Source organism: Rhinoraja longicauda, chromosome 32 (genome assembly GCF_053455715.1).
Source record: "Rhinoraja longicauda isolate Sanriku21f chromosome 32, sRhiLon1.1, whole genome shotgun sequence".
In the NCBI taxonomy this organism is placed as follows: Eukaryota; Metazoa; Chordata; class Chondrichthyes; order Rajiformes; family Arhynchobatidae; genus Rhinoraja; species Rhinoraja longicauda.
The window spans coordinates 7,440,959-7,465,523 of record NC_135984.1 but is presented as its reverse complement, the minus strand read 5'-3'; the positions used below and the strand labels follow the sequence as shown (position 1 = coordinate 7,465,523).

Here is a 24,565-nt window from a genome sequence, read left to right as displayed (position 1 = left end):
AACAGGACTGTACATGGTTACAAGCAAGCAGTCCGTAGTGTACTGTCACAGGGTAAAGGGTATAATGTTCAGTGCTAGGTAAAACCTTGCCTCACCACGAGATAACGCTTTAAAAGATTTGAGTTGTTTACTCTGGAGCGTCGGAGGGCGAGGGGAGACCTGATAAGAAAAATGTTCCCAATTTTGGGGGAGTCCAGAACCAGGGGCCACAGTCTAAGAATAAAGGGGAGGCCGTTTAAAACTGAGATGAGAAAAAACTTTTTCACCCAGAGTCGTGAATTTGTGGAATTCTCTGCCACAGAGGGCAGTGGAGGCCAATTCACTGGATGAATTAAAAAGAGAGTTAGATAGAGCTCGAGGGGCTAGTGGAATCAAGGTATCTGGGGAGAAGGCAGGCATGGGTTACTGATTGTGGATGATCAACCATGATCACACTGAATGGCGGTGCTGGCTCGCAGGGCCAAATGGCCTCCTCCTGCACCTATTTTCCTTGTTTTCTTATTATATAAAATTGAGTAGACAATCAGAAGCTTTGTCCCAGGGTGGAAATGTCAAAGACTAGAGGGCGTAGCGTGAGGCAAAGTTGAACGGGCATGTATAAGGCACGTTTTCTTTACTTAAAGAGTGGTGGGTGGAACACACTGCCAGGGATGGTGGTGGAGGCAGATGGGATTGTGGCATTTAAGAGGCTTTTTAGATAGGAAATAGAGGGATATGGATCACATGCAGGCAGAGGAGATTAGCTTAACCTGACACCATGGGCATAGTGGGCCGAAGGGCCTGTTCCACGGTGGCACCGTTCTATGTTCTATGCAGTAGTTTGGCTCAGACTTGTGCGTTACTGCTCAGACTAATGCATCTCGTGTTGACAATAAAGTCAACTAAACGGATCGAACGCCATCTTCCTTCTACGTTATTTTGTTGCCTTTTAAAAACCGCATGGACAGTCGCCGGACCCTGTTAAGCCGAGCTCTCTTTTCAGACCCAATAGGAAATGGAACAAGAGAAAGAATGACCAGAAGATCACTTCCCGAAAGTTAGAATGGTAAGAAACATATTTCGAGCTAAAGAAGTGAAGGATGCAGACAAGAAGACCACGGGTGAAAACAAAGAAACGGCCGAACCTGCGGACCCACCACTGGTAACCTACTTACCCTGGTCCATCTTTAACTTGCTGTGCTGTTTTCCAATTGGACTGGCTGCGGTATTTTTCTCCTGTCAGGTTAGTGCTCGTTTACCAGTGCCTTCCCTGAACCTCAGAGTGCAGCTGTGAAAGATTTGGATGGAGAATAAACTCAAGTCCACGCAAATGGACTGTTCGAAGTGCCCCAATGATAGGGTGGCACGGTGGAGTTACTGCCTCACAGCACCAGAGATCCGGGCTCGATCCTGACCACGGGTGCTGTCCGTATGGAGTTTGTACGCTCTCCATGTGACCGCGTGGGTTTTCTCCGGGTGCTCTGGTTTCCTCCAAAGACATGCAGATTTGTAGGATAATTGGCTTCAGTAAAATTGTAAATTGTGCCTAGTGTGTTGGATAGTGCTAGTGTGTGGGGATTGCTGGTCGGCGCGGACTAGATGGGCCAAAAGGCCTGACTCCGCACTGTATCTCTATACTAAACTAAATCAATCAACATATGTAAACACGAACTCATGCAGTTCGCTTGGTTAGATCGCTTGGAGTAATGTTTTAAGAATGTTTAGTCAAGGCATATAATGTAGAGGCATTAGAGACTGCAGATACTGCAATCTGGAGCAAAACACAAAGTACTTAGCAGGTCAGGCAGTGTCTCTGTAGAACATGGATGTAGATCCATGTCTGGTTTTACGGTTGCACACCCGGTCCGAAATCCAGGCCGGGTTTTGTACTGGTTATCCTGCATTATCCTGGTGTTAGCTGGGAGATCCTCCTGGGGACTGGAGGTGACGGTAGCCAGCATTTGTACTATAAGGACCCGCTAATAAAGGACTTATATATATATATACCTGAGTGCCTCTGAATGTACCCACTCACAAACATGGTGTCAGAAGTGGGATTCGAACCCACGCCTCCAGTTGGAGACCAGAACTTGAGTCTGGCGCCTTGGACCACTCGGCCATCCTGACATAGGTGACATTTCGAGTCGAGACCTTTCTCCAGACATGTGCGCATCTGTGAAGGCCCTGGGCCGATGACATGTTGGGGTCCTTGCTTCAATGTGGGTGATCCAGGAGAGGTTGTTGGTGATCATTGACTCCCAGGAATTTTAAGGTTTGCAACCATCTCAACAGCTCAACAGAGCTTTATTTGTCATTCGGTACCAAGGTACCGAACGAAACTACATAGCAGTCACACACAAAAAAGAACACAAGACACATGACCCCAACACAAACATCCATCACAGTGACTCCAAACACCCCCTCACTGTGATGGAGGCAACAAAACTTCCACTCTCTTCCCCACGCCCACGGACAGACAGCTCGTCCCCGACCGACACGCACAGTCCCCGCAAGGGGATGGAAGTCCCCGCGGCCGAGTCGCACCGGGGGCTGAGACGTCTCGCGGCCGAACCGGGCGATGGAAGGCCCCGCGACCGAGCCGTGCGCAGCTAAGTCCCGCGGCCGAGCCGCCCCGGGCGATGTTAAGTCCAGCGGCCGAGCCGCACCGGGCGATGGAAGGCCCCGCGGCCAAGCCGCACCGGGCGATGTTAAGTCCAGCGGCCGAGCCGCACCAGCGATGAAAAGTCCCGCGGCCGAGCCGCGCCGGGCGATGTTAGGCCCCGCGGCCCGGGCACTGTTAAGTCCAGCGGCCGAGCCGCACCAGTGATGTTAGGCCCCGCGGCCGAGCCACACCGGGCGATGGAAGGCCCCGCGGCCAAGCCGCACCGGGCACTGTTAAGTCCAGCGGCCGAGCAGCGCCGGGTGATGTTAAGTCCAGCGGCCGAGCTGCGCCGGGCGATGTTAGGCCCCGCGGCCGAGCCGCACCCCGCGCCGTGAGGAAGAGACCTAAAAGAGAAAGGTTTCCCCCACCCCCCCACCCACACCCCCCCCCCACCCACACTACCACCCCACACACATACACAACCAAAAAAAAAAAAAAACCATCCCAACACCGACACACAACAAAAAAAAGAGGAAAAAAGACGAACAGACTGCTAGCGAGCCGCAGCCGTTAGGCGCCGCCACTTCCGCTTACTCTAACTCGGCGCCGCCAATGCTATCTGGGTTGTGTGAACCGTTTAGCAGCATATGGAATGAGCTGCCAGGGGAGGCAGTCGAGGCAAGAGAGTCAAGAGAGTGTTTTATTGTCATGTGTCCCAGATAGAACAATGAAATTCTTACTTGCTGCAGCACAACAGAATATGTAAACACAGTACACTGTAAATAATAATAATAATAATAATAATAATAATAATAATAAAAGGATGAGAGGAGATCTTATCGAAACGTATAAGATTATTAAGGGGTTGGACACGTTAGAGGCAGGAAACATGTTCCCAATGTTGGGGGAGTCCAGAACAAGGGGCCACAGTTTAAGAATAAGGGGTAGGCCATTTAGAACTGAGATGAGGAAAAACCTTTTTCAGTCAGAGTTGTGAATCTGTGGAATTCTCTGCCTCAAAAGGCAGTGGAGGCCAATTCTCTGAATGCATTCAAGAGAGAGCTGGATAGAGCTCTTAAGGATAGTAGAGTCAGGGGGTATGGGGAGAAGGCAGGAACGGGGTACTGATTGAGAATGATCAGCCATGATCACATTGATTGGCGGTGCTGGCTCGAAGGGCCGAATGGCCTCCTCCTGCACCTATTGTCTATTGTCAATTGACTATTGAAGTCCAGAGCTTATTTGAGGTTGTAGTGTTTAATAGCCTGGTGGCTGTACCTGAGGCAGGTACTATCACAACATTTAAGAAACAGTTGGAAAGTAACCATGGATAGGAAAGGCTTGGAGGGATAGTGGCCAGATGCAGGCAGGTGGGACTAATGCAGATTGGGGCACGTTGGGCTGAAGTGCCTGTTTCCACACTTTGACTATTAAAATAAAATAAAATCGAAAATCCAGATTTTAACGGTCCAGAGGTGGCAGCGTGGATTACTGGCGGCGCCTCACAAGGACAGCACTGTTCAGGGCGTTTTGGTCAGTAGCACAATATGTGAGCAGTGCATCTGTTATCTTTCAATAACTTTGATCACATTTCGCTTTCAGGCCAGAAAATACATCGACAGCGGAAATAAGGAGAAGGCCGACGGTGCATCGGAGACTGCCATGAAGCTGAACATGTCAGCCACTGTGACGGCAATATTCCTTGTAGTCATATTATTCATCTTTGCCGTTCTCGGTGGCATGAAAATTTTAGCTCATACATGAAACGTTTTCAAATCTTTATTATGAGGGAACACTGAAGGATAGACCCCTCCGCCCCTCCCCCCCCCCCCCACACCTCCCCACCCCCCACCCCCCCACCCCCCCACACCTCCCCACCCCCCACCTCCCCACCCCCCACACCTCCCCACCCCCCCCCACACCTCTCCTCCCCCACCTCCCCACCCCCCACACCTCCCCACCCCCCACACCTCCCCACCCCCCCACACCTCCCCACCCCCCCCACCTCCCCACCCCCCCCACCTCCCCACCCCCCACACCTCCCCACCCCCCACACCCCCCACACCTCCCCACCCACCCCCACCTCCCCACCCCCCCACACCTCCCCACCCCCCACACTCCCCCCCCCCCCCCACCCCCCACACCTCCCCACCCCCTCCCCCCCCACACCTCCCCCCCCCACACCTCCCCACCCCCCACACTCCCCACCCCCCCCACCCCCCACACCTCCCCACCCCCCCCCACCTCCCCACCCCCCACACCTCCCCACCCCCACACCTCCCCACCCCCCCACACCTCCCCACCCCCCCACACCTCCCCACCCCCCACACTCCCCACCCCCCCCCACCCCCTCCCCCCCCCACCTCCCCCCCCCACACCTCCCCACCCCCCACCCTCCCCACCCCCCCCACCCCCCACACCTCCCCCCCCCCACCTCCCCCCCCACACCTCCCCCCCACACCTCCCCACCCCCCAACCCCCCACACCTCCCCACCCCCCACACCTCCCCACCCCCCACACCTCCCCACCCCCCACACCTCCCCACCCCCCCACCCCCCACACCTCCCCACCCCCCCACACCTCCCCACCCCCCCACACCTCCCCACCCCCCACAAACTTATTGTATCATATAGGTGACCTTATGAAGTATATTTTGTCCAGCAGTTCTTGATGCATCTTCCCACCCGTCTTTTCCCCCCCGCATGATATGAGATGTATATTAAAGTGCAACGATGACTTCTACGAGTGGGATGAATGACCTTGTCTATCGGTCTCCCAGCGGGAGGTGTCAGTGGCAAGGCCAGACAGTGGCCAGGCCAGACAGTGGCCAGGCCAGACAGTGGCCAGGCCAGACAGTGGCCAGGCCAGACAGTGGCCAGGCCAGACAGTGGCCAGGCCAGACAGTGGCCAGGCCAGACAGTGGCCAGGCCAGACAGTGGCCAGGCCAGACAGTGGCCAGGCCAGACAGTGGCCAGGCCAGACAGTGGCCAGGCCAGACAGTGGCCAGGCCAGACAGTGGCCAGGCCAGACAGTGGCGAGGCCAGACAGTGGCGAGGCCAGACAGTGGCGAGGCCAGACAGTGGCGAGGCCAGACAGTGGCGAGGCCAGACTATAAACGCGCCTATACTGTTTCATCGCCGCTGGTTATTATCTTCCACAGCGCTGCAGATCCCTGGAACTGTTCCCGTGGACAATTAAACGTCACGCCTCTCTTTACGAACGCAGGTAGAGAGAGAACTGGGGCAGCCGCCAACCTCACAGCGGCTTCCCACATGGACTGGTCGACAAGGTCGGCACGGTGGTGCTGCTGGGAGAGCCGCCGCCTCACGGCATCAGAGACCCGACCCAAATGCCATCTGCCCATCTCCCCCAGCCCCCCCCCCCCACTGGGATGCTGCCTGGCCCGCCGAGTTCCTCCAGCACTTTGTTCGACCCCGACCTCGGGTGCTGTCTGTGTGGAGTTTGCACGTTGTCCCTGTGACCACGTGGGTTTCCTCCGGGTGCTCCGGTTTCCTTCCCACTTTCCAAAGACGCGCAGCTTTGTCGATTAATTGGCTTCGGTGAAATTGTAAATTGTCCCCAGTGTGTGTAGGGCAGTGCGAGTGTGCGGGGGTCGCTGGACGGCGTGGACTCGGGGGGGCCGAAGGGCCTCTTTCCACGCTGTTTCTCTAAACTAAACCAGACGTTTGGTTGAGTGCGAATAAATAATAATAATTGAGAACAAGGAGCCAGGCACAAGGCATTCGGGGATGGGCCAGGCATATTTGCTCATGAAGCTGAAGAATACCTTGCATAAACTTAAGACCCAGAAAGGGGAAAAATAATGTCGAATAAATCACTGGTTGCAATAAAAGACCGAAGCCGTTTGTTCCCCTGCTGTGGAAGCTGTTGACCAATTCTACTTCAGTGCAGCTTGGATACAATACAAAAAACAAAATTGAAGTTGATGGAACCGAATTTCAAATTGTCCTGAAAACAAATCATGTTTTGGAAACTATCTCCCGCACAATGGGCAAAGTGCTTGTCCAAGGGGCTAACCTGCAGGGAAAGCTTTTTCAGAAGCGATCATCGTTTCAAAGTTGTTCGAAAATGTATCCATTTTTTTCCACTCCATTACCAATTTTATTGCAGGTAGATTTGGCACGCGGTGGAGATTAGCGCCCATCCAACAGAAACCTCCGCTAAACACCTCCACTCAGTCAACGCAAGTATGGAAACATAGAAAGTAGGTGCAGGAGTAGGCCATTCGGCCCCTCGAGCCAATGGCCTACTCCTACTTCAATATGATCATGGCTGATCCAGTAAAAACTAGGGGGGGGGGGCTAGCAAAGAGAGTGAGGGCAGGACAAATCCTGGCAAGTGATAGGTGGATACAATGGGGGAGGGGGGGTGTAATTGTCAGATGAATAGAGTAAGTGACAAAGGCTTGAGGTGAAAAGGAGACAGAGTGTCAGATAAGTAGAGAAGAGAAGGGGTGAAATGTAAAGCTGAAGGGAGGGATATGGGCGGAAAGAGACGAGGTGGGGAGAGAGGGGGGAATAAAAGGGAAATATGGGATTCAGAGTTGGATGGCATGGGAGATGAGAGTTTAGAGTTTGGTTTGTCATTAGACAATAGGTGCAGGAGGAGGCCATTCGGCCCTTCTCGTCAGCACCGCCATTCACTGTGATCATGGCTGATCATCCACAATCAGTACCCCGTTCCTGCCTTCTCATATCCCTTTGTCATGTGTACCAAATTACAGTGAAAACTTTTTCTGTTGCGTGCTATCCAGTTAGCGAAAAAACTATACAATTGATTGCAATCGAGTCGTCCACCCTAAGGATTTGGAAAGGCAACCAAACTGTTTGCATTAATCAGCCATTTAACATTCACCAAACAGGTCACCAGCTAATTGCTATCTCCACAACGTATGGTTCCCTATCTATTAATTATCTTTGATGTGGTTTGGATGCTCAGATATTATACCTGTCATGGCATGTGAATTATTTAATCAAACACAATGCAAGTCAGTGAGATCTTGAGGAACAAGAATGGAAAATATTGGAAATGCTCAGATCAGTCTGTGCCAGAACATCAGCTTGAAACCAATGTAGCGGAGGAACTCAGCGGGTCAAGCAGCATCCGTGGAGGGAATAGACAGGTGACGTTTCGGTTCTGGACCTTCAGGGTTCTTCAGGCTGAGTTCCTCCGGCACTTTGTTCTTTGCTTGGGTCCTGAGCATCTGCAGTTTCTAGTGACTCCTGAAACATCAGTCTGTGCTCATGTAGAAAGTGACAGAGCTAACGCTTTGTGAAAAGCTTTTCTGTAAATCTGCCCATCAGCCCAAAAATGTTCACTCTTCACACATAATGCCCAACCAATTGAGTCCTTTCCAGTACATTTTACTTTATACAGATGGGTGAAACATTTGACCTGAAACCTGGCTGAGCGGCAGAGTTACTGCCTTACAGCGCTAGAGACCCCGGTTCGATCCCGACTAAGGGCGCTGTCTGTACAAAGTTTGTACTTTCTCCCCGTGACCTGTGTGGGTTTTCTCCAAGATCTTCGGTATCCTCCCATTCTCCAAAGACCTGCAGGTTTGTAGGTTAATTGGCTTGGTGTAAATGTTAGTTGTCCCTAGTGTGTGTAGGATAGTGTTAGTGTGCAGGGATCGCTGGTCGGCACGGATGGCGAGCCAAAGGGCCTGTTTCTACCTTGAATGTCGTAACTTAACTAAACTAAACTGGCACTGATTAAGGAGACACAAGAAACTGCGGATGCTGAAATCTAGTGCAAAACACTAAGTGCTGGAGGAACTCAGCGAGTCAGACAGCATTTGTGCACAGAATGGACAGACAACTTTCCAGGTGCGGAAAAGGGAACCATTTGGAATAATGAACCGCACAGTGCGTTGAAAATCAGAGGATTATTCATAGTATTATATAGAGGATTATATGTAGAATATAGCACAGAGGAGATCACTGGTGGACCATGATCATTAAACATCAGAATCAGAATCAGAATGACCTTTATTGTCATCCAAAAAACAAGTCTTTTGGACGAGATTTCGTCACCCACAGTCCAACAGTAAAGAGCAATAAAATAAGCAATTACACAACCACAAACCAACACAAAAAAAAGAAACATCCATTACAGTGAGTCTCCTCCAGTCCCCTCCTCACTGTGATGGAAGGCCAGAATGTCTTTTCCCTTCTCCTGCCGTCTTGTCCCGCGGTCAGGCTGTTGAAGTTGCCATGTTCCAGGCCGATCAGTAGAGCACAGGACTGCATGCACCCAATAGTTCTAGTCTCCTATTCTTAATCCACCCAATTCTCTCTGGAAATTTATTGTTGATTCTGCTTTCCAATCCTTAACTTCAGTCCTCTACTTCCTCCGAAGACTCCAATCGTCCCCTCCTCCGCACGTTCCCAATCGCTGCTTGGACACATTGCTCAGGCCACCATTGTTCTCATGGCCACCACTCTGAGGTGTCCATTCTGAGGACAACCTTCCTAGGACCCAGTGAGGAGTGTCTCGCCAGCATCCAAGTTGGGGTGTTGAGGTGCTAGAAGGTGAGCGTTGAAGAGGAATAGACCACTTTCCATGTCACCAATGACTTTTACCGACGTCTACAGAAGCACAAGAATAAGGGTACGATCACAGGGATTCATCACAGCTTGGTTTAGCAACAGATTTGCCCAGAATTGCAAAGAGCTGTGGATGTAGCCTGGCCCATTACATAAACCCACCTCCCCCCTCCATCTGCACTTCACACTGCCTGAGGAAACCAACCGACATAATCAAAGAGCGTGTTCACCCCGGTCATTCCCTCTTCTCCCCTATCCCGTTGGGCAGAAGATACAAAAATTTGAAAGTACGTACCAACAGATTTAAGAACAGCTTCTTCACAGCTGTTGTCAGATTGCTGGACGATCTTCCCATTAACTAAGCTACCTTGCTGTGCACTTTTTTTGTGTACCTGCACTTTCTCTGTAACTGCAACACTATAATGCTGCAACACCACTTTCTGCACTCTGGTAGTTTTCTCTTTGCACTACCTTTCGTACTTGATCGTACTCATAGATATTATGATTTGACTGGATTTCACTGCACCTCAGTACATGTGACAATAATGCACCAGTACCAATACCTCCAGTTTTCAAGGCAGTGCCAAGCGCAGCGGTAGAGTTGCTGCTTTACAGCGAATGCAGCGCCGGAGACTCAGGTTCGATCCTGACTACGGGTGCTGCACTGTAAGGAGTTTGTACGTTCTCCCCGTGACCTGCGTGGGTTTTCTCCGAGATCTTCGGTTTCCTCCCACACTCCAAAGACGTGCAGGTATGTAGGTTAATTGGCTGGGTAAATGTTAAAAATAAATAAAATTGTCCCTAGTGGGTGTAGGATAATGTTAATGTGCGGGAATCACTGGGCGGCACGGACTTGGAGGGCCGAAAAGGCCTGTTTCCGGCTGTATATATATGATATGATATGATAATGCCATAACAAGGTGACTGGCTCAGGCCTCTGAAGTGGATTAGTAGCAGCCAGGTAGCTTTGGTTTGGAGGGATCAGCATAAAATCCAAGCGAAGACCAGTCACGTTGCCTCTCCCATAATTTTATGTATTATCTTTATGCACCTCTGCACAAGTCGTGCAGCGGTAGAGTTACAGCACCAGGAATCCGGGTTCGATCCCGACTACGGGTGCTGTCTGTACGGAGTTTGTACGTTCTCCCGTTGACCTGCGTGGGTTTTCTCCGGGTGCTCCGGTTTCCTCCCACACTCCAAAGACTTACAGGTTTGTAGGTTATTTGGCTGTGGTAAAATTGTAAATTGTCCCTAGTGGGTGTAGGATAGTATTAGTGTACGGGGTGCGGTGGGCCGAAGGCCTGTTTACGCACTGTATCTCTAAAGTCTAAAAACCTATCAGTCACTGCACCACTAACATATCATGAATGATGTGAAAATCAGTAAAACCCGCAGCTGCTAGAGCTCTGAAATAAATAAGAGAGAAAAAGCTGGAAACACTCAGACATTCAGGCAGCATCTGTGGAAAGGAAGAAAAAAAAGAATCTGGTCCAAGACCACAATTAAGCATAAAGTGCTGGAGAAACTCAGTGGGTCAGGCTTCATCTGTGGAGGATAGACACAGACAGCTGGAGTAACTCAGCGAGACAGGCAGCATCTCTGGAGAGAAGGAATGGGTGACGTTTCGGGTCGAGACCCTTCTTCAGACTGAAAGTCACGGGTAAGGGAAACGAGAGATATACGATGCTCCATTTCATCTGTGGAGGGAAAGTGCAGACTATATTTCGGATCAGAACCCTTCCTCCCCTTGCAAAATCACCTTTGTTTCTAATTGCTTAGTTTCGTTTCCCTCCACAGATGCTGCCTGAACCTTTGAGTTCCTCCAGCATTTTATATCTTGCTCAAGATTCCAGCATCTGCAGATTTTTGTCTCTCCAGTTAGGGATATCCCCAGTTGGACAACTTTGCAGTATCCGACAAAATCATTCGTTTTAAATAGCTCCACAAAAGGTAAAAATTGCTTTTCACTATTTTTCTCACGTGTGTTAAGAGTTGTGTAGAGCTGGATGAAGGCAAGGCACCACCAACATAATATCCAGACAAGATACCCACAGTGTTGGAGATCTACAATGAGTCCTCTTCTCCGTCCATTCCTGATCACCACTTGGCCACATTGCTCAGGTCACCATTCCTCTCGTGGTCCCGTGGTCCACTTCAGATCCCTTTCTGAGGACATTCTCGCTGGGGCCCAGTGAGGAGTGACTCACCAGCATCCAAGTTGGGATTGTAGAGATGTAGAACATGGGGACTGAAGAGGAGACGACACTCACCAAATGACGTTTATGGAAGTTAGGCTCAGAACCAACAGTTGGGCCTGGCCATTGAGTCAAAGGAAGAAACCAGTCACGGACCCCCAATACCACATTCATGTCAAGTCATCAAAATATCCGTCCCTTTACATTTTGGGTTGGGCTGTTTCCTTGTAGACATCCTCAAAAATGACCCTCTTGTACCTGGCTAGTGTGTGTACGTCAGAGAGAGCATTTGGGTGAGTCTTGTCTTTCCTGACAGTAACCCAAAGAGACAACGTTGTCCAGAGATTTAGCCCAGTTATAGTCATGCAGCACGGAAACAGGCCACTCGGCCCAACTTGACCACGCTCACCAACACGCCACGCAACATCACCAACTCTACACTAGTCCCAGCGGACTAGGGTGGCATCGTGGCGGTTCGATCCTGATTAGGGATGCTGTCTGTACGAGTTTGTACGTTCTTCCCGTGATGGCGTGGGTTTTCTCTGGGAGCTCCGGTTTCCTCCTACACTCCAAAGACGTACAGGTTTGTAGGTTAATTGGCTTGGTGAAATTGTAAATTGTCCGTACTGTGTGTAGGTATAGCGTTAGTGTGCGGGGATCGCTGGTCGATGGGCCGAAGGGTCTATATCTCTAAACTAAACCTGACTGCGTTTGGCCCCTGTCCCTCTAAACCGATCCTATCCATGTACCTGTCCACATGTTTCTTAAACGTTGTGATAGTACCTGCCTCAACTGTCTCCTCCGAAGATAGACACAAAAAGCTTGAGTAACTCAGCAGGACAGGCAGCATCTCTGCAGAGAAGGAATGGGTGACATTTCGAGTCGAGACCCTTCTTCAGACTAATCTGGGAAAAGGGAAACGAGAGATATAGACGATGATGTGGAGAGATAAAGAACAATGAATGAAAGATATGCAAAAAAAACAACGATGATAAAAGAAACAGCATTAGCTGATTGTTGGGTGAAAATGAGAAGCTGGTGCAACTTGGGTGGAGGAAGGAGAGAGAGGGAATGCCGGGGTTACTTGAAGTTAGAGAAATCAATATTCAGCTGTGAGCTGCCCATATGAGATGCTGTTCCTCCAACTTGCGAATAGCCTCACTCTGACAATGGAGACCCAGGACAGAAAGGTCAGTGTGGAAATGGGAAGGAGAATGAAAGTGTTTAGCAACTGGGAGATCAGGTAGGTTCAGGCGGACTGAACTATCTCCTCCGGCAGCTCGTTCCATAAACCCGCCACCCTTTGGTAATATATCTCCGTTCCTTCACCATCGCTGGGTCAAACTCCTGGGACACCCTCCTTCACAGCAGGGTGGGTGCAGCCACAGCTCAATGACTGCAGCAGTTCATGAAGGAAGCTCACCGCCAACATCTCAAGCGCAGTTAAAGATGGGCAATTAAATGCAGGCTCAGTCTGCAAAGCCCGCATCCATTCAATACATTATTAAAAAGGAAAACACATTGACATCTCCGTTCTAAGTCATAGAGTGAAACAGTGTGGAAACAGGCCCTTCAGCCCAACTTGCCCATACCGGCCAACCTGCCTCAGCTACACTAGTCCCACCTGCCTGTGTTTGGCCATCTCCCTCTAAACCTGTCCTGTCCATGTACCTATCTAATTGCTTCTTAAAAGTTGGGACAGTCCCTGCCTCAACTACCTCCTCTGCCAGCTTGTTCCACATCAGTGTTGATGTGTAGTCTTCCTTTCCACTCAAGAATTCTGAAGAAGGGTGCAGACCCACTAATGATGAAGATCCATTCCCTCCACAGATGCTGCCTGGCCCATTGTGTCCCTCCAGCACTTGGTGTTCCAAAGTAAGGTTAGTTTAGATAAGACACAAAATGCTGGAGTAACTCAGTGGGACAGGCAGCAGCTCTGGAGAGAAGGAATGGGTGACGTTTCAGGTCAAAACCCTTCTTCAGACTGAGAGTCAGGGGAGAGGGAAATTAGAGATTTGGAAGGGTAAGGTGCGAAGATAACAGATCAAAGCAGACGATGATCAAGGAAATGTTCATTGTTGACTGAGGTGAAGGTGACGAGGCAGACAAACAGTAAAATTAATCAGGTGGGTTCATGAGCGTGGAATTAGGCCATTCGGCCCATCAAGTCTACTCCGCCATTCAATCATGGCTGATCTATCTCTCCCTCCTAACCCCATTCTCCTGCCTTCTCCCCATAATCCCTAACATCGGTTGGTTTATACAGCCAGAAACAGGCCCTTCTGCCCAACCTGTCCGTGTCGGCCAAGATGCCCCATTCTCAGTTGGTCCATCCATCCACGTTTGGCCCCTAAACCTTCCAGTGATGGTCATATCTTAGGCGTAACAATGTCCACGACTGAAACCCCAACCGTCCGATCTGAACCGTCCGAGCCACCACTACCAATTCTCCTGACCGGCGGGGGGAAGTGTGTCTGAAACAAGGACACGGCCATTCATCATCTTTTGTAGTTTTTATTGAACACAAGTATCTGACATAATGCAAAGTCAAAAAATCTTGGTTAGTAGTCAGTATTTACACCATTGATAGTGGAAAGGTGGTTTTATCCGCACTGAATAAAAAGTTCTGCAACAGGAGAGAAGGCTCTAAGTGCAGGGTTTTCTGGTTAGGGGTGACAGTGGAGGCTCTGTCTATGTCCGTCTATGATCTAGGGAAGAAGCACAGCCTTTGAGTTTACGACTGGGAAGATGCGAGCCTGTGTTGCTGCTATCTGCTCAAGGCACAAGGGCTGCATTTCTCCGTGTCTACTTGTGAGCTGCCGCGTTTGCCCATTGTTGTAACTGGGGGGGAGAGCCTTGGGCGAGATCTTAATTGGAAGCCCTCGGTCAATCTACCTCTGATCCTAGAGGGGATCGATGGGGGGGGAGTGAGCAATGGTCACTACCGGCTAACCCCAGCACAGCGATAAATGTGTTCTTTTTAAAAGCACTTCTTATTTTTCACCAGGAGCAATGCAGGAGAAAAAACGTCTGCCTTGATAATGACACCTAGTTACCTGCTCACGAAGATCCGTTCACAAGCTAAGACGACAAACATTTATTCCTTTTGCTAGGGGGGGGAGGGGGGGTCGTTGCACACTTGCAATGATCTGTGTAAACTTGGTCCCATGATAATCCAAATTCTACACCGAGTGACAATTGGGATGTCACCAGATAACTATATTGGAGGGGGTGGAGGGGTGGGTGGGGGAGGACTTGATTTAAGGCAGCATTGCAATAAAATGGCATCTCCTTTTTGCGGCGTGGCCGGAGCTAATCAGCCGTCGCCTGCCTTGCCTCCTCTGTGCACAGGCCAAGCCTTGCTTGGGGATCGAAAGTGTGGTTCAGGAAGCTGCCCCCAATGTCACCCCTAAAGTTGAACAGAAGCAAACACTCGAAGCGAATGACAAGACCAGTATTTTCACAGTTTGAACTTACAAATTAGCAATGCGATCATTACTGGACTGAGACTGCACACAAATTAAAAGGACATGAAAGATTAATACCCCCATTTGATTGTGCTAATGGGGAATGTTCCCAGTCTAACCATTTTTTTAAAAAAACATTACAGGCAATAAAAGTTATAACACATGGAATTCATGCCCAAACGGATTTTTGCCTCACCTTATTTCTGCTTTACTGTTTCCCCACCCAGTGACAGCATTATCCCACACAATCTTCAGAACTATTTGCTACACCTTTCACAACCAAGCTATGTTGAGTTTTTCTTTGAAATACTAATGACAAAAAACACACTATAATATTCACGCATTCACAGTGCACAAGCTTGCAGTTTTTTTAAGAAATTGAAACATTGCTTTGGAAACGGAAATGGGCTACAGAACGCCTTTCACCACTGAATGAAGGTTTTTGTAGCTGAAACAAGCAGGAACAATTAACGTAAATGTCTACCAGATTTTGAATGGAGTAAACTGGTCTTAATTTGATGTGAAATCAGGTGGGACAATTCAGGACTTTAATTTCTGAGAGCAGGTCAGGTAAGCAATGTGTTTTCTAACAAAAGTGTTACGAGGAAGGATATCGCCAAAACTTCCATTCAATAAAAATATCGTGGACAAAAGCAAGCTAAACTATCGTCATTTTGAACAGGCTTTGGAATAAACAGTTGCAAAGCCTGTTGCATTTACACACAATTAGAACAGATCAAGATTAAACAATTATCGTTTTGCAGTCGTGTACCAATAAACACTGAAAATAAAAGTTGGCAAAAAATTAATATTCCTTTCATAAAATTGAATACTGCAAATTGAAATATACTTCACATATGCAAATTTACAAACCTTCTGTTTAGTCAAAAGCTAACACAGGATCAAAACTTGCAAATAAAAAAAATATAAACATAGGTTAAGATAGCAATGCTTTGTGCACATAATGTACTTGTATGAACAGTGAAGCAATCACATTTGTAGCCTTGCAACAGTAATTTATAAAGCTGTGTTTTAATCGGTTTTCTTAACTTTGAAAAAAAAAGAGGATAAAAATCAGTTGTGGCTGTTTCTACAGGAATGTACCGAAAACTTGTTTAACTTGAGACGCTTATAACATAGGAATAAACTGAAGGCGTTTCTCAGTGTTTTACTAACTGAAGAACTCACACATTATCTACAAATCACAACTCTGACTAAGCGCGGTGAAAAATGATAACTACAATTAAAGTACCCAGGTAATTTTCTTTACCAATTTTAGTTACATGGTCAACTCTTTTAATGAAAGAATTTCACAAAAAAGCAAGTGTGCCACAATTGATCCTCTTCTGAGCTGAAATCTACAAACAGGAAAACATGTTCAAAAATAATAAAAGATACACTGAAGTGGGAGTGGTTTCTGGTTTGTGTTGATCATGCTTTGCTTTCATTCTCATTTGTTTGTGTGGCTTCATTAGGAACCGTCTTTACTTCTGTCCCTTCTTGTTTGGGCTTCTCCTCTAAGGGGACCTTCCTGTCAACCAGAAAGTGATGAAGAACATGAATAACCAAGCACTGGAAGGAAACGAAAGCACCCAGCAGTTGGTGGACGTGTCAGGACAACACAGTCGTGCACACTCTCCCAGGGTGACTCCAGCATCGGCACACTTTAGATATGGCTTCAGGTGGGGGAAATCGCAGCTAAGTTCAGAATGGTTAAAAACACTTTACATGCCACCAATTGGCGACTGCTCTCCTGCATAAGTGGAACTAGGAAGATACCACCACATCCAGGAAGATCTTCAAAGTTCCCTTAAGGACACAAGGTGTCGGGCGGGAGTAATCAGCGGGTCAGGCAGCATCTCTGGAGAATGGCTGGTGACATTTCGGGTTGGGACCTTCCTTAAGACTGATTGTTGGGAGGGGGGGAGAAAAGGGGATCTGAGGAAGGATCCCAACCTGATGTGCTTTAGAGATGCTGCCTGATCCGCTGAGTTACTCCATGTTGTGTCCTTTTGTGCATTAACCAGCATCTGCAGTTCTTAGTTTCTTCAATGTTCCCTTGTTACTGAACAAGATTGATCCCCCAATTCGGAAAGACCAAAGTGTCTTTTATTCTCCGAAATAATCATTTTACATGCAATTGTGTTTCACCAAAAATATATAAAACCATCTCCAAAGAACATGGCATAAGAATGTTGAATGAACCAAAGCATGAAGCATGCTTGAAATATGAAGACACCACAGGAAATGAATTCACGGAAGGAATCATGATGGTGGAACCTGCACTTGGGACAGACAGTGAAACAGATAAAGCTCCCACCAGTTAGTGCATTGAAGGTTGCCCTGTTGTGGCACAAGTTCACAGCGACCCAGCTTGCGGGCAACTCTTACCTCCTGACTTCACCACTACCAAAGATACTGGAGGAACAAGATGGACCACTCCGTTGAAATCGCCTATACTGAAGTGTAGTACGCAAAAGGAGCCATTTTAGGGCAAAACCCGCCGTTTGCTCTGCCTCTCGCAGTGTAATAAGTGATAGGACCAGAGTTACGCCATTCGGCCAATCCCGTATATTGTCTTTCTGCTGACTGGTTAGCACGCAACAAAAGCTTTTCTCTGTAGCTTGGTACACATGACAATAAACTGAACAAAAGGAAAATCTACTCCGCCATTCAATCATGGCTGATCTATCTGTTCCTCTCAACCCCATTCTCCTGCCTTCTCCCCATCACCCCTGACACCCGTACTAATCAAGAATCTGTCAATCTCCGCCTAAAAAATATCCATTGACTTGGCCTCCACAGCCATCTGTGGCAATTAATTCCATAGATTCACCACTCTTCCCATTGTTGATCATCTTCCATGGGACTTTGATCATCTCAATGCTCCTATAACAGTGTTTCTGCAGCACGGCCGCAGCAAGCCCTGTCTCTCGGTGGACCAGGTGATGGGTGAACTTTGGAGGACAACCTTGAGGAGTTCTGGACTTTGAAGACCCAGCCACACTTGCCTCACCATTGTGGTCTGTCCAGTAGGTCTCACAGCTGGCTGAGATCTGGATGGGCATTGGTGGAGTGGTAGGGTGGGAGGACAGATGTCATGCAGAGAGTGTGAGGCAGGCTCATGTTCTCCGAGTTGCTATTAATCTCCTAGGATGGCACCGAGGAACTCTGGAAAACCAACAGAAGGCCGGTTGCTGGAGTGGATATAGTCCAAATGCCGAGTCGGTGTCGGTTCCACTTCTGTCCTCGCCTCCTGCATGGCTTCTGAACGTGGTTGCAGCAGAAACTGTGGCTTTGGCATTGAGTGGCTGCAAGGGTGTAGCAAACACATTGGCAATGGAAGGGCCGCTCAAGTCCCTGCCCAACATTGCACCAAGATGGTGCTGGATTCTTCCCTGCTCCAAGTTGTTTCACGTGACTTCTTGGTGGGCTTTCCAGTTCCCAGAGGACTTCCACATGCACAGACACTTCGGCCTTGGTTGATCAGCCGCCGAGACAAAGTCATCACAAGGTCTCAGCAGCAGAACTCTTCTGAACTCCCCTCCACCCTCCCATGAACCATCCTCCACCTTGGTGCCTGGCAGCACAAAACTGGTGCAGACCCCTGCCTTCACACTGTTCAGCTTCGGAATCTGCGGTGGTGGGAAACCTAGGAGCGGTGTATTCATCTTCACCAACATTGTCTCCAGCACCTGGCCAGGTAGCTATCCCTGGGGGACCTGAGAACAGCAAGTGGGAAAGGGTAGGTCCACATGGACAGGTGAGTGTAAGGGGTGCATCTTCCATAGTCGAGAGTGTGGGACAAGATGGGGTTCCGACAGAGGGAGGGTGTTTAAGTGCAAGGATCCCTTCATCTTCACCACAGCCTGAGCTTCCGTGATGGCCACTCTGACAATAGCCAGCACTCTCCTCTCTGTGGGGCTGAGATACATAGGCAGGATTCCTTCCTCTCCTGGAGCCTCCAGTTCTGTAAGAGAGCATCACCGATGCTGTGGAGATCACAGGATGGGCACAGGTCATCTTGGTCATCTAAGCAAAGGATTTTGTGTCTTGTGAACTTTGCATCTTCCTTGACGAGGGAGTAGTCCAGCCAAAGGATGTTTGACTTGACTGATGAATGGGAACGTGGTGCTCTGAGCAGCGCCTGGACCCAGTGTCATGGACAATGGGTCATGCCATTCACAGACTGCGCGTGTGAGCGAGGTGATTGAACTTCTGGTGGCACTCTACCTAATGATCCCGCTGCATTGGAGATCCATGATTAGTCCTCTTCTCGGGCCACTCCCCATGGCTAGTACGAGACATTGCCCTTCACCTTGGTCTGCAGAGCGTAAGGCTTAGAGGTCCATAACAGCAGGGTTCAACTCCCTGTACACCCTTCTGAACTTGCATCTGAGGGTCTTCTGGCAACTTGCTTACTTCAGGGCTCGAAGTGCAATGTCAGAGATCGGGACCCACTCACTTCATTCTTCTCTTCCCCAGGCCTAGGTTCTCTGATGACATCTGCTGGTAGCCATGGTGGAAGCACAATGGTCCCAGCTTGGAGGTACAGATGGGCTTGAACTGGAGGCAAATTCCCTGGACATTGGGGTTGTGCCTTCGGTGAGTACTGTGGTTCAAGCAGACTGGAGTTGGAACGCCATCGTGAGAGGACGGGTCAGATGTGCTTCTGCTTACAGCGTGACCGACGAACGGGTTAACAAGAGTTAGTTACTACCAAGCACCACAATAACTGAAGTCTTAGCACTTCCAACACCCAACTCAAACCAAAATCCCTACTGGGAACCAGAGAATGAGAGAAGGATTAGAGTAACTGCACCTTACTGTACGTCAGTGCTTACTGCACCTAAGGGTGTCTCTTTGTGATCACTTTTCAGGGTTAATTTACTGCACAATCCCAACAAGCAGGAGATGAGATTCTGAAGGACACGAGATCATTGCAGTAACTGGCCAGAAGCAAATGGGAAAAAAAAATGATGTCGGCTTTTAACAACAAAAAAAATCAGAAATTCCCCCGGAAGCAGAAATCTGTGTACAAATCACATGCGCAATGAGAAGGCAACCCATGCATGAAACTTGGTCATTATTCAGACAAAAGGGAGGCACCAGAGGAGATGGGGGCGGCACAGAGGGTCACTAGAAACATGTTTATCTGCGTGTTTACCAAAGTGCTTATGCTGAGGATCTCTTGTTGAATCAGAACTTCCACGAACGGCCATTTCAAGGCTGGCTCTAATCGAAGGGCAGGGGAAGGGTAGCTGGCTTTGATCGCTGAGGCTAATGGTGGGGAAGGGAATAATCTTCCAAGATGGCGGCCAACCCAGGCGACTATTTGCGTGCTAGCCACAGATGCAGATCTACAATCACATATTACAATCGCTCCACATTCGTAAATCTATTCCCTTACCATGTATCTATACACTGTCACTGGCTCGATTGTAATCATGTATTGTCTTTCTGCTGACTGGATAGCACGCAACAAAAGCTTTTCATGCAACAAAAGCAGTACACGTGACAATAAACTAAACTGAACTGGAACTTCTGGCTGTAGTAATCACCACTTATTTACTCTTTCAACCTCAATGGAACTGACTACACAACCGCCTGGCGATCGCTTGCACTGAGCAGTGATGAATTCCCCTCACAAACCTGGCATGAGCTAAGCCGATCATTTTAATTTTCATTGGTTTTGAGTTGAGTTGAGTTTATTTTATTGTTCACCTATCCCAAGGTACAGTGCAAAAGCTTTTGTTGTGTGCCAAGCAGTCAGCGGAAAGACAATGCATGATTACCATCGAGCCATCCACAGTCTACAGATACATTATAAAGGGAATAACACTTAGTGCAAGATAAAGCCAGATAGTCCCAGGGTCTCCAATCGTAGTTCAGGGAGCCGCTGGGGTGGATGTTTATGTTAAATTTTATTTTATATGCTTGTGCGTCTTACTGCTTTTCACTTGGTGTGGCCGTATGGTAACTCAAATCTCACTGTACCTTAGTTGGTACATGTGACAATAAACCCATCTTGAATCTTGAGGAACGCTCCCTAATTGTGGCAGGTGGTTCAGGATATGGAGGGCAGGTTGGTAGGATTTGTAAAAAGCCTACTAATCATCAGCTAACCAGAGTGCAGTCCTGACCTACCATCCACTACACCTCAGTTGTCAGTGGGAAGGGCCAGCAAATGCTGACTCTTTTGAACATTAAGCAAAAAGAAGCTAAGTTGCAGTTGAAAGGAACGATTACTGGCTTTGGAGTGGAAGGGACAAAGCACGAGTGATGTGAATACTGCAGCTCCAGATGTTAAAAGATTTAGATTTGACAATAGATTGGGTGATGTTTCAAATAAATTGGCACAGTGGGCGGAAAGGTGCCACCACCACAGCCAAGGGCTTCCAGGATAGGAGGGGGGAGGATCCAGTGACAAACCTCCCTGGCTGTATCTAGGAGAGAGGGAATGGGTGACGTTTATCGGTCGAGACCCTTCTTCAGACCTTCTTCTTTCAGTCTTCTCGACCCAAAACTTTACCCATTCCCTCTCTCCTAGATGCTGCCTGACCTGCTGAGTTACTCAATACCTTTGTGATACCTTCAATTTGTACCAGCATCTGCAGTTATATTCCTACACAACCTCCCTGGCTGAATCTTCCAGCTCACTTTTCATACGCAGCTGTGGTCCCGTGATAATCGTGCCACCACACTTCACCCAGAGTCACAAGGTTGCGAGTTCAAATCCTCCTCCTCCTACCTTGCTGGTCCTAGCGCAGTGTTTAGGGAACGTCACACTGATCCCAGCCTCATCTTTCCATCAAGACGTTGGTTTCCATAGATTGTAAAATGTCCCTGTGGCAATCATCAGCCAACTAGGTCTTGACCTCCCATCTACCTCATTTGAGCCCCTCGAACTAGCTTTAATTGAAGTTCATCTTGCACTAAACGTCAATCCCTTTATCCTGTATCTGTACACTGTGGACGACTTTATTGTAATCATGTATAGTCTTTTCACTGACTGGATAGCACGCAACAGAAAAGCTTTTCACTTTACCTCTGTACACGTGGCAATAATAAATTAAACTAATCTGAAGGGTTGGGGGGGGGCTGCAATTAATATCTCAGTGTTATCTGGAATGTCCACATTGTTACACTTCAAAAAATTCATTGACTACAAGATACTGTAGAATATCTTGAGCTCCTGAAAGGTGCTCAATCAATGCAAGTCTCTTACTGATTTCCAGTGTTCTCAAAGCTGCCTTACAGCGCCCAGAGACGGGGGCTCAATCCTGACTACGGGTGCTGTCTGTTCAGAGTTTGTACGTTCTCCATGTGACCGCGTGGGTTTTCTCCGGGTGCTCCGGTTTCCCTCCCACAGGTTTGTGGGTTAATCGGCTTTGGTAAAACACTGTAAATTGTCCCTAGTGTGTCAGGTAGTGTTAGTGTACGGGACGGTCGCTGGCCGGCGTGGGGCTTGTTTCTTAAAGGAAATGATCGAAAATGCTCCGTTCCATCTGCTGTTTACTAGCTTGTTATCTCAGGTCAGGAATCCCTTGAACTGTTATTCCCTTAAACGGTCTGATCCCCAGGATAAGACGGTTCTCTCCGTTCTTGTGTGCTAGCTCCATCTGCAGATTCTTGGACCTTACTCAGCAGGTCCTACTGCAGTTAGTAAAACGGAGATTTAATGTTTAAACCTAGACCGGACTCGTTGGGTTGTATGGTAAGAGGCTAAATTGCAAGAAACACCGATTGAAATAATTTTGAAACCATGGATCCGTAAAGCACGGAAACAGGCCCTTCGGCCCAACCTGCCCATGCAGAACAGTTTCTTCTCAGCTGTAATCTGGCAATTGGACGGTCCACTCATCAGCTAGAGTGCGGCTCTGATCTCCCATCTACCTCATTGCAGACCTTTGAACTACCTGTAATTAGACTTTATTGGATTTTATCTTGCACTAAATGTTGTAGCCTTTATCCTTTTTCTGTACACCGTGGACAGCTTGATTGTTATCATAAATAGTCATAGCGTGGAAACAGGCCCTTCGGCAGGTATGGTTGGGAAACTAAATATAACTTAGTATTTAATTTACATTTAAAATTCTACTTTTGCAAAGGGTAATTGTTTCAATATTAATGATTAGCTGAAGTCATGTTATTCCCTTCAGCCTCACCAATACAGTGAACACAATAATACGTGAACTGCAAAGTTGTGTTAAACACTAACTAATAGGCTGTTGACACGAATTAGCAAATTCATTTTCCCCATTACAATTAAAGATAATTTAAATTGCCTGTGAGGTTGCAATTCAACTGGAAAAAGCTTCATGTTGAACGAAAAGGCAACTAGGTGCAACATGTGGTTGTTTAATTGGAACGATCCTTGCAAATTTAGGTGACATGTTTACAGAATTACGATCAGTTACGGAAGCTACCAAACTCGTCCCAAATAATTAGCCCCATCTGCCATGCCTTAGCATCATAGAATGCCGGGTTTTCCCTGAGCATGTTGGGCACGATGACGCAGTAGTGGAGTTACTGTCTTATAGACAATAGACAATAGGTGCAGGAGTAGGCCATTCGGCCCTTCGAACCAGCACCGCCATTCAATGTGATCGTGGCTGATCATTCACAATCAGTACCCCGTTCCTGCCCTCTCCCCATACCCCCTGACTCCGCTATCATTAAGGGCTCTATCTAATTCTTTCTTGAAAGCATCCAGAAAATTGGCCTCCACTGCCTTCTGAGGCAGAGAATTCCACAGATTCACAACTCTGAGTGAAAATGTTTTTCCTCATCTCCGTTTTAAATGGCCTACCCCTTATTCTTAAACTGTGGCTCTTGTTCTGGACTCCCCCAACATTGGGAACGTGTTTCCTGCCTCTAGTGTGTCCAATCCCTTAATAATCTTATATGTTTTGATAAGATCCCCTCTCATCCATCTAAATTCCAGTGTATACAAGCCTACTCGCTCCAGTCTTTCAACATATGACAGTCCCACCATTCCGGGAATTAACCTAGTGAACCTACACTGCACTCTCTCAATAGTAAGAATGTCCTTCCTCAAATTTGGAGACCAAAACTGCACACAGTACTCCAGATGCGGTCTCACTGTACAACTGCAGAAGGACCTCTTTGCTTCTATACTCAACTCCTTTTGTCATGAAGGCCAACATGCCATTAGCTTTCTTCACTGCCTGCTGTACCTGCATGCTTACTTTCTTCTAGACAGAGACCCGGGTTTGGTCCTGACTACGGGTGTTGTCTGTGAAGAGTTTGTACGTTCTCCCTGTGACCGTGTGGGTATCCTCCGGGTGCTCCAGCTTCCTCCCACACTCCAAAAGACGTGCCTGTCTGCAGGTTAATTGGCTTCTGTAAATTGTCCCTAGTGTGTAGGGTGGAACTGGTATAAGGGTTGGCGCTGGCTCGGTGGGCCAAAGAGCCTGTTTACACGCTGTATTTCTACACTACATGGCTCGATTGTCCGCCGATACAGGTGACAATAAACTACACTCAAATGGAGAGGAAAGGTTTAGAGGGATATGGGCCAAACACGGGCCAATGGGACAAACTTAGATGGGGCATCTCGGTCTGCATGGGACGAGTTGGGCTGAAGGGTCTGTGTCCGTGCTGTGTGACTCTATGACTGTGTCAAAACGGGATGCCATCTCAACGATCTGTTAGGGAAGGGTTTAGTTGACGCTGTTATTTGCCTTGAGGTTAGTGACCAGGTTTTATGCAGGAGTAGGAAGGACACGA

General features: G+C 48.3%; 1 protein-coding gene and 1 non-coding gene across 9 annotated transcripts in view; both read right to left on the bottom strand.

Annotated features, from left to right (window-relative positions):
* Window positions 1-2,022: 2,022 nt before the first annotated feature.
* On the bottom strand, window positions 2,023-2,106 carry trnal-caa (transfer RNA leucine (anticodon CAA)). Its single transcript has one exon. It is a non-coding gene; the product is annotated as a tRNA-Leu (tRNA).
* Window positions 2,107-13,843: 11,737 nt separating this feature from the next.
* Window positions 13,844-24,565, bottom strand: part of ncam1a (neural cell adhesion molecule 1a) — a 372,742-nt gene continuing 362,020 nt past the window's right edge. For all 8 annotated transcript variants that reach the window (XM_078426956.1, XM_078426961.1, XM_078426957.1 and 5 more), the window contains one exon: window positions 13,844-16,343. In XM_078426956.1, the coding sequence (XP_078283082.1) occupies window positions 16,244-16,343 (100 nt within the window). In that variant the 3' untranslated portion in view covers window positions 13,844-16,243. The remainder of the gene's footprint in view (window positions 16,344-24,565) is intronic.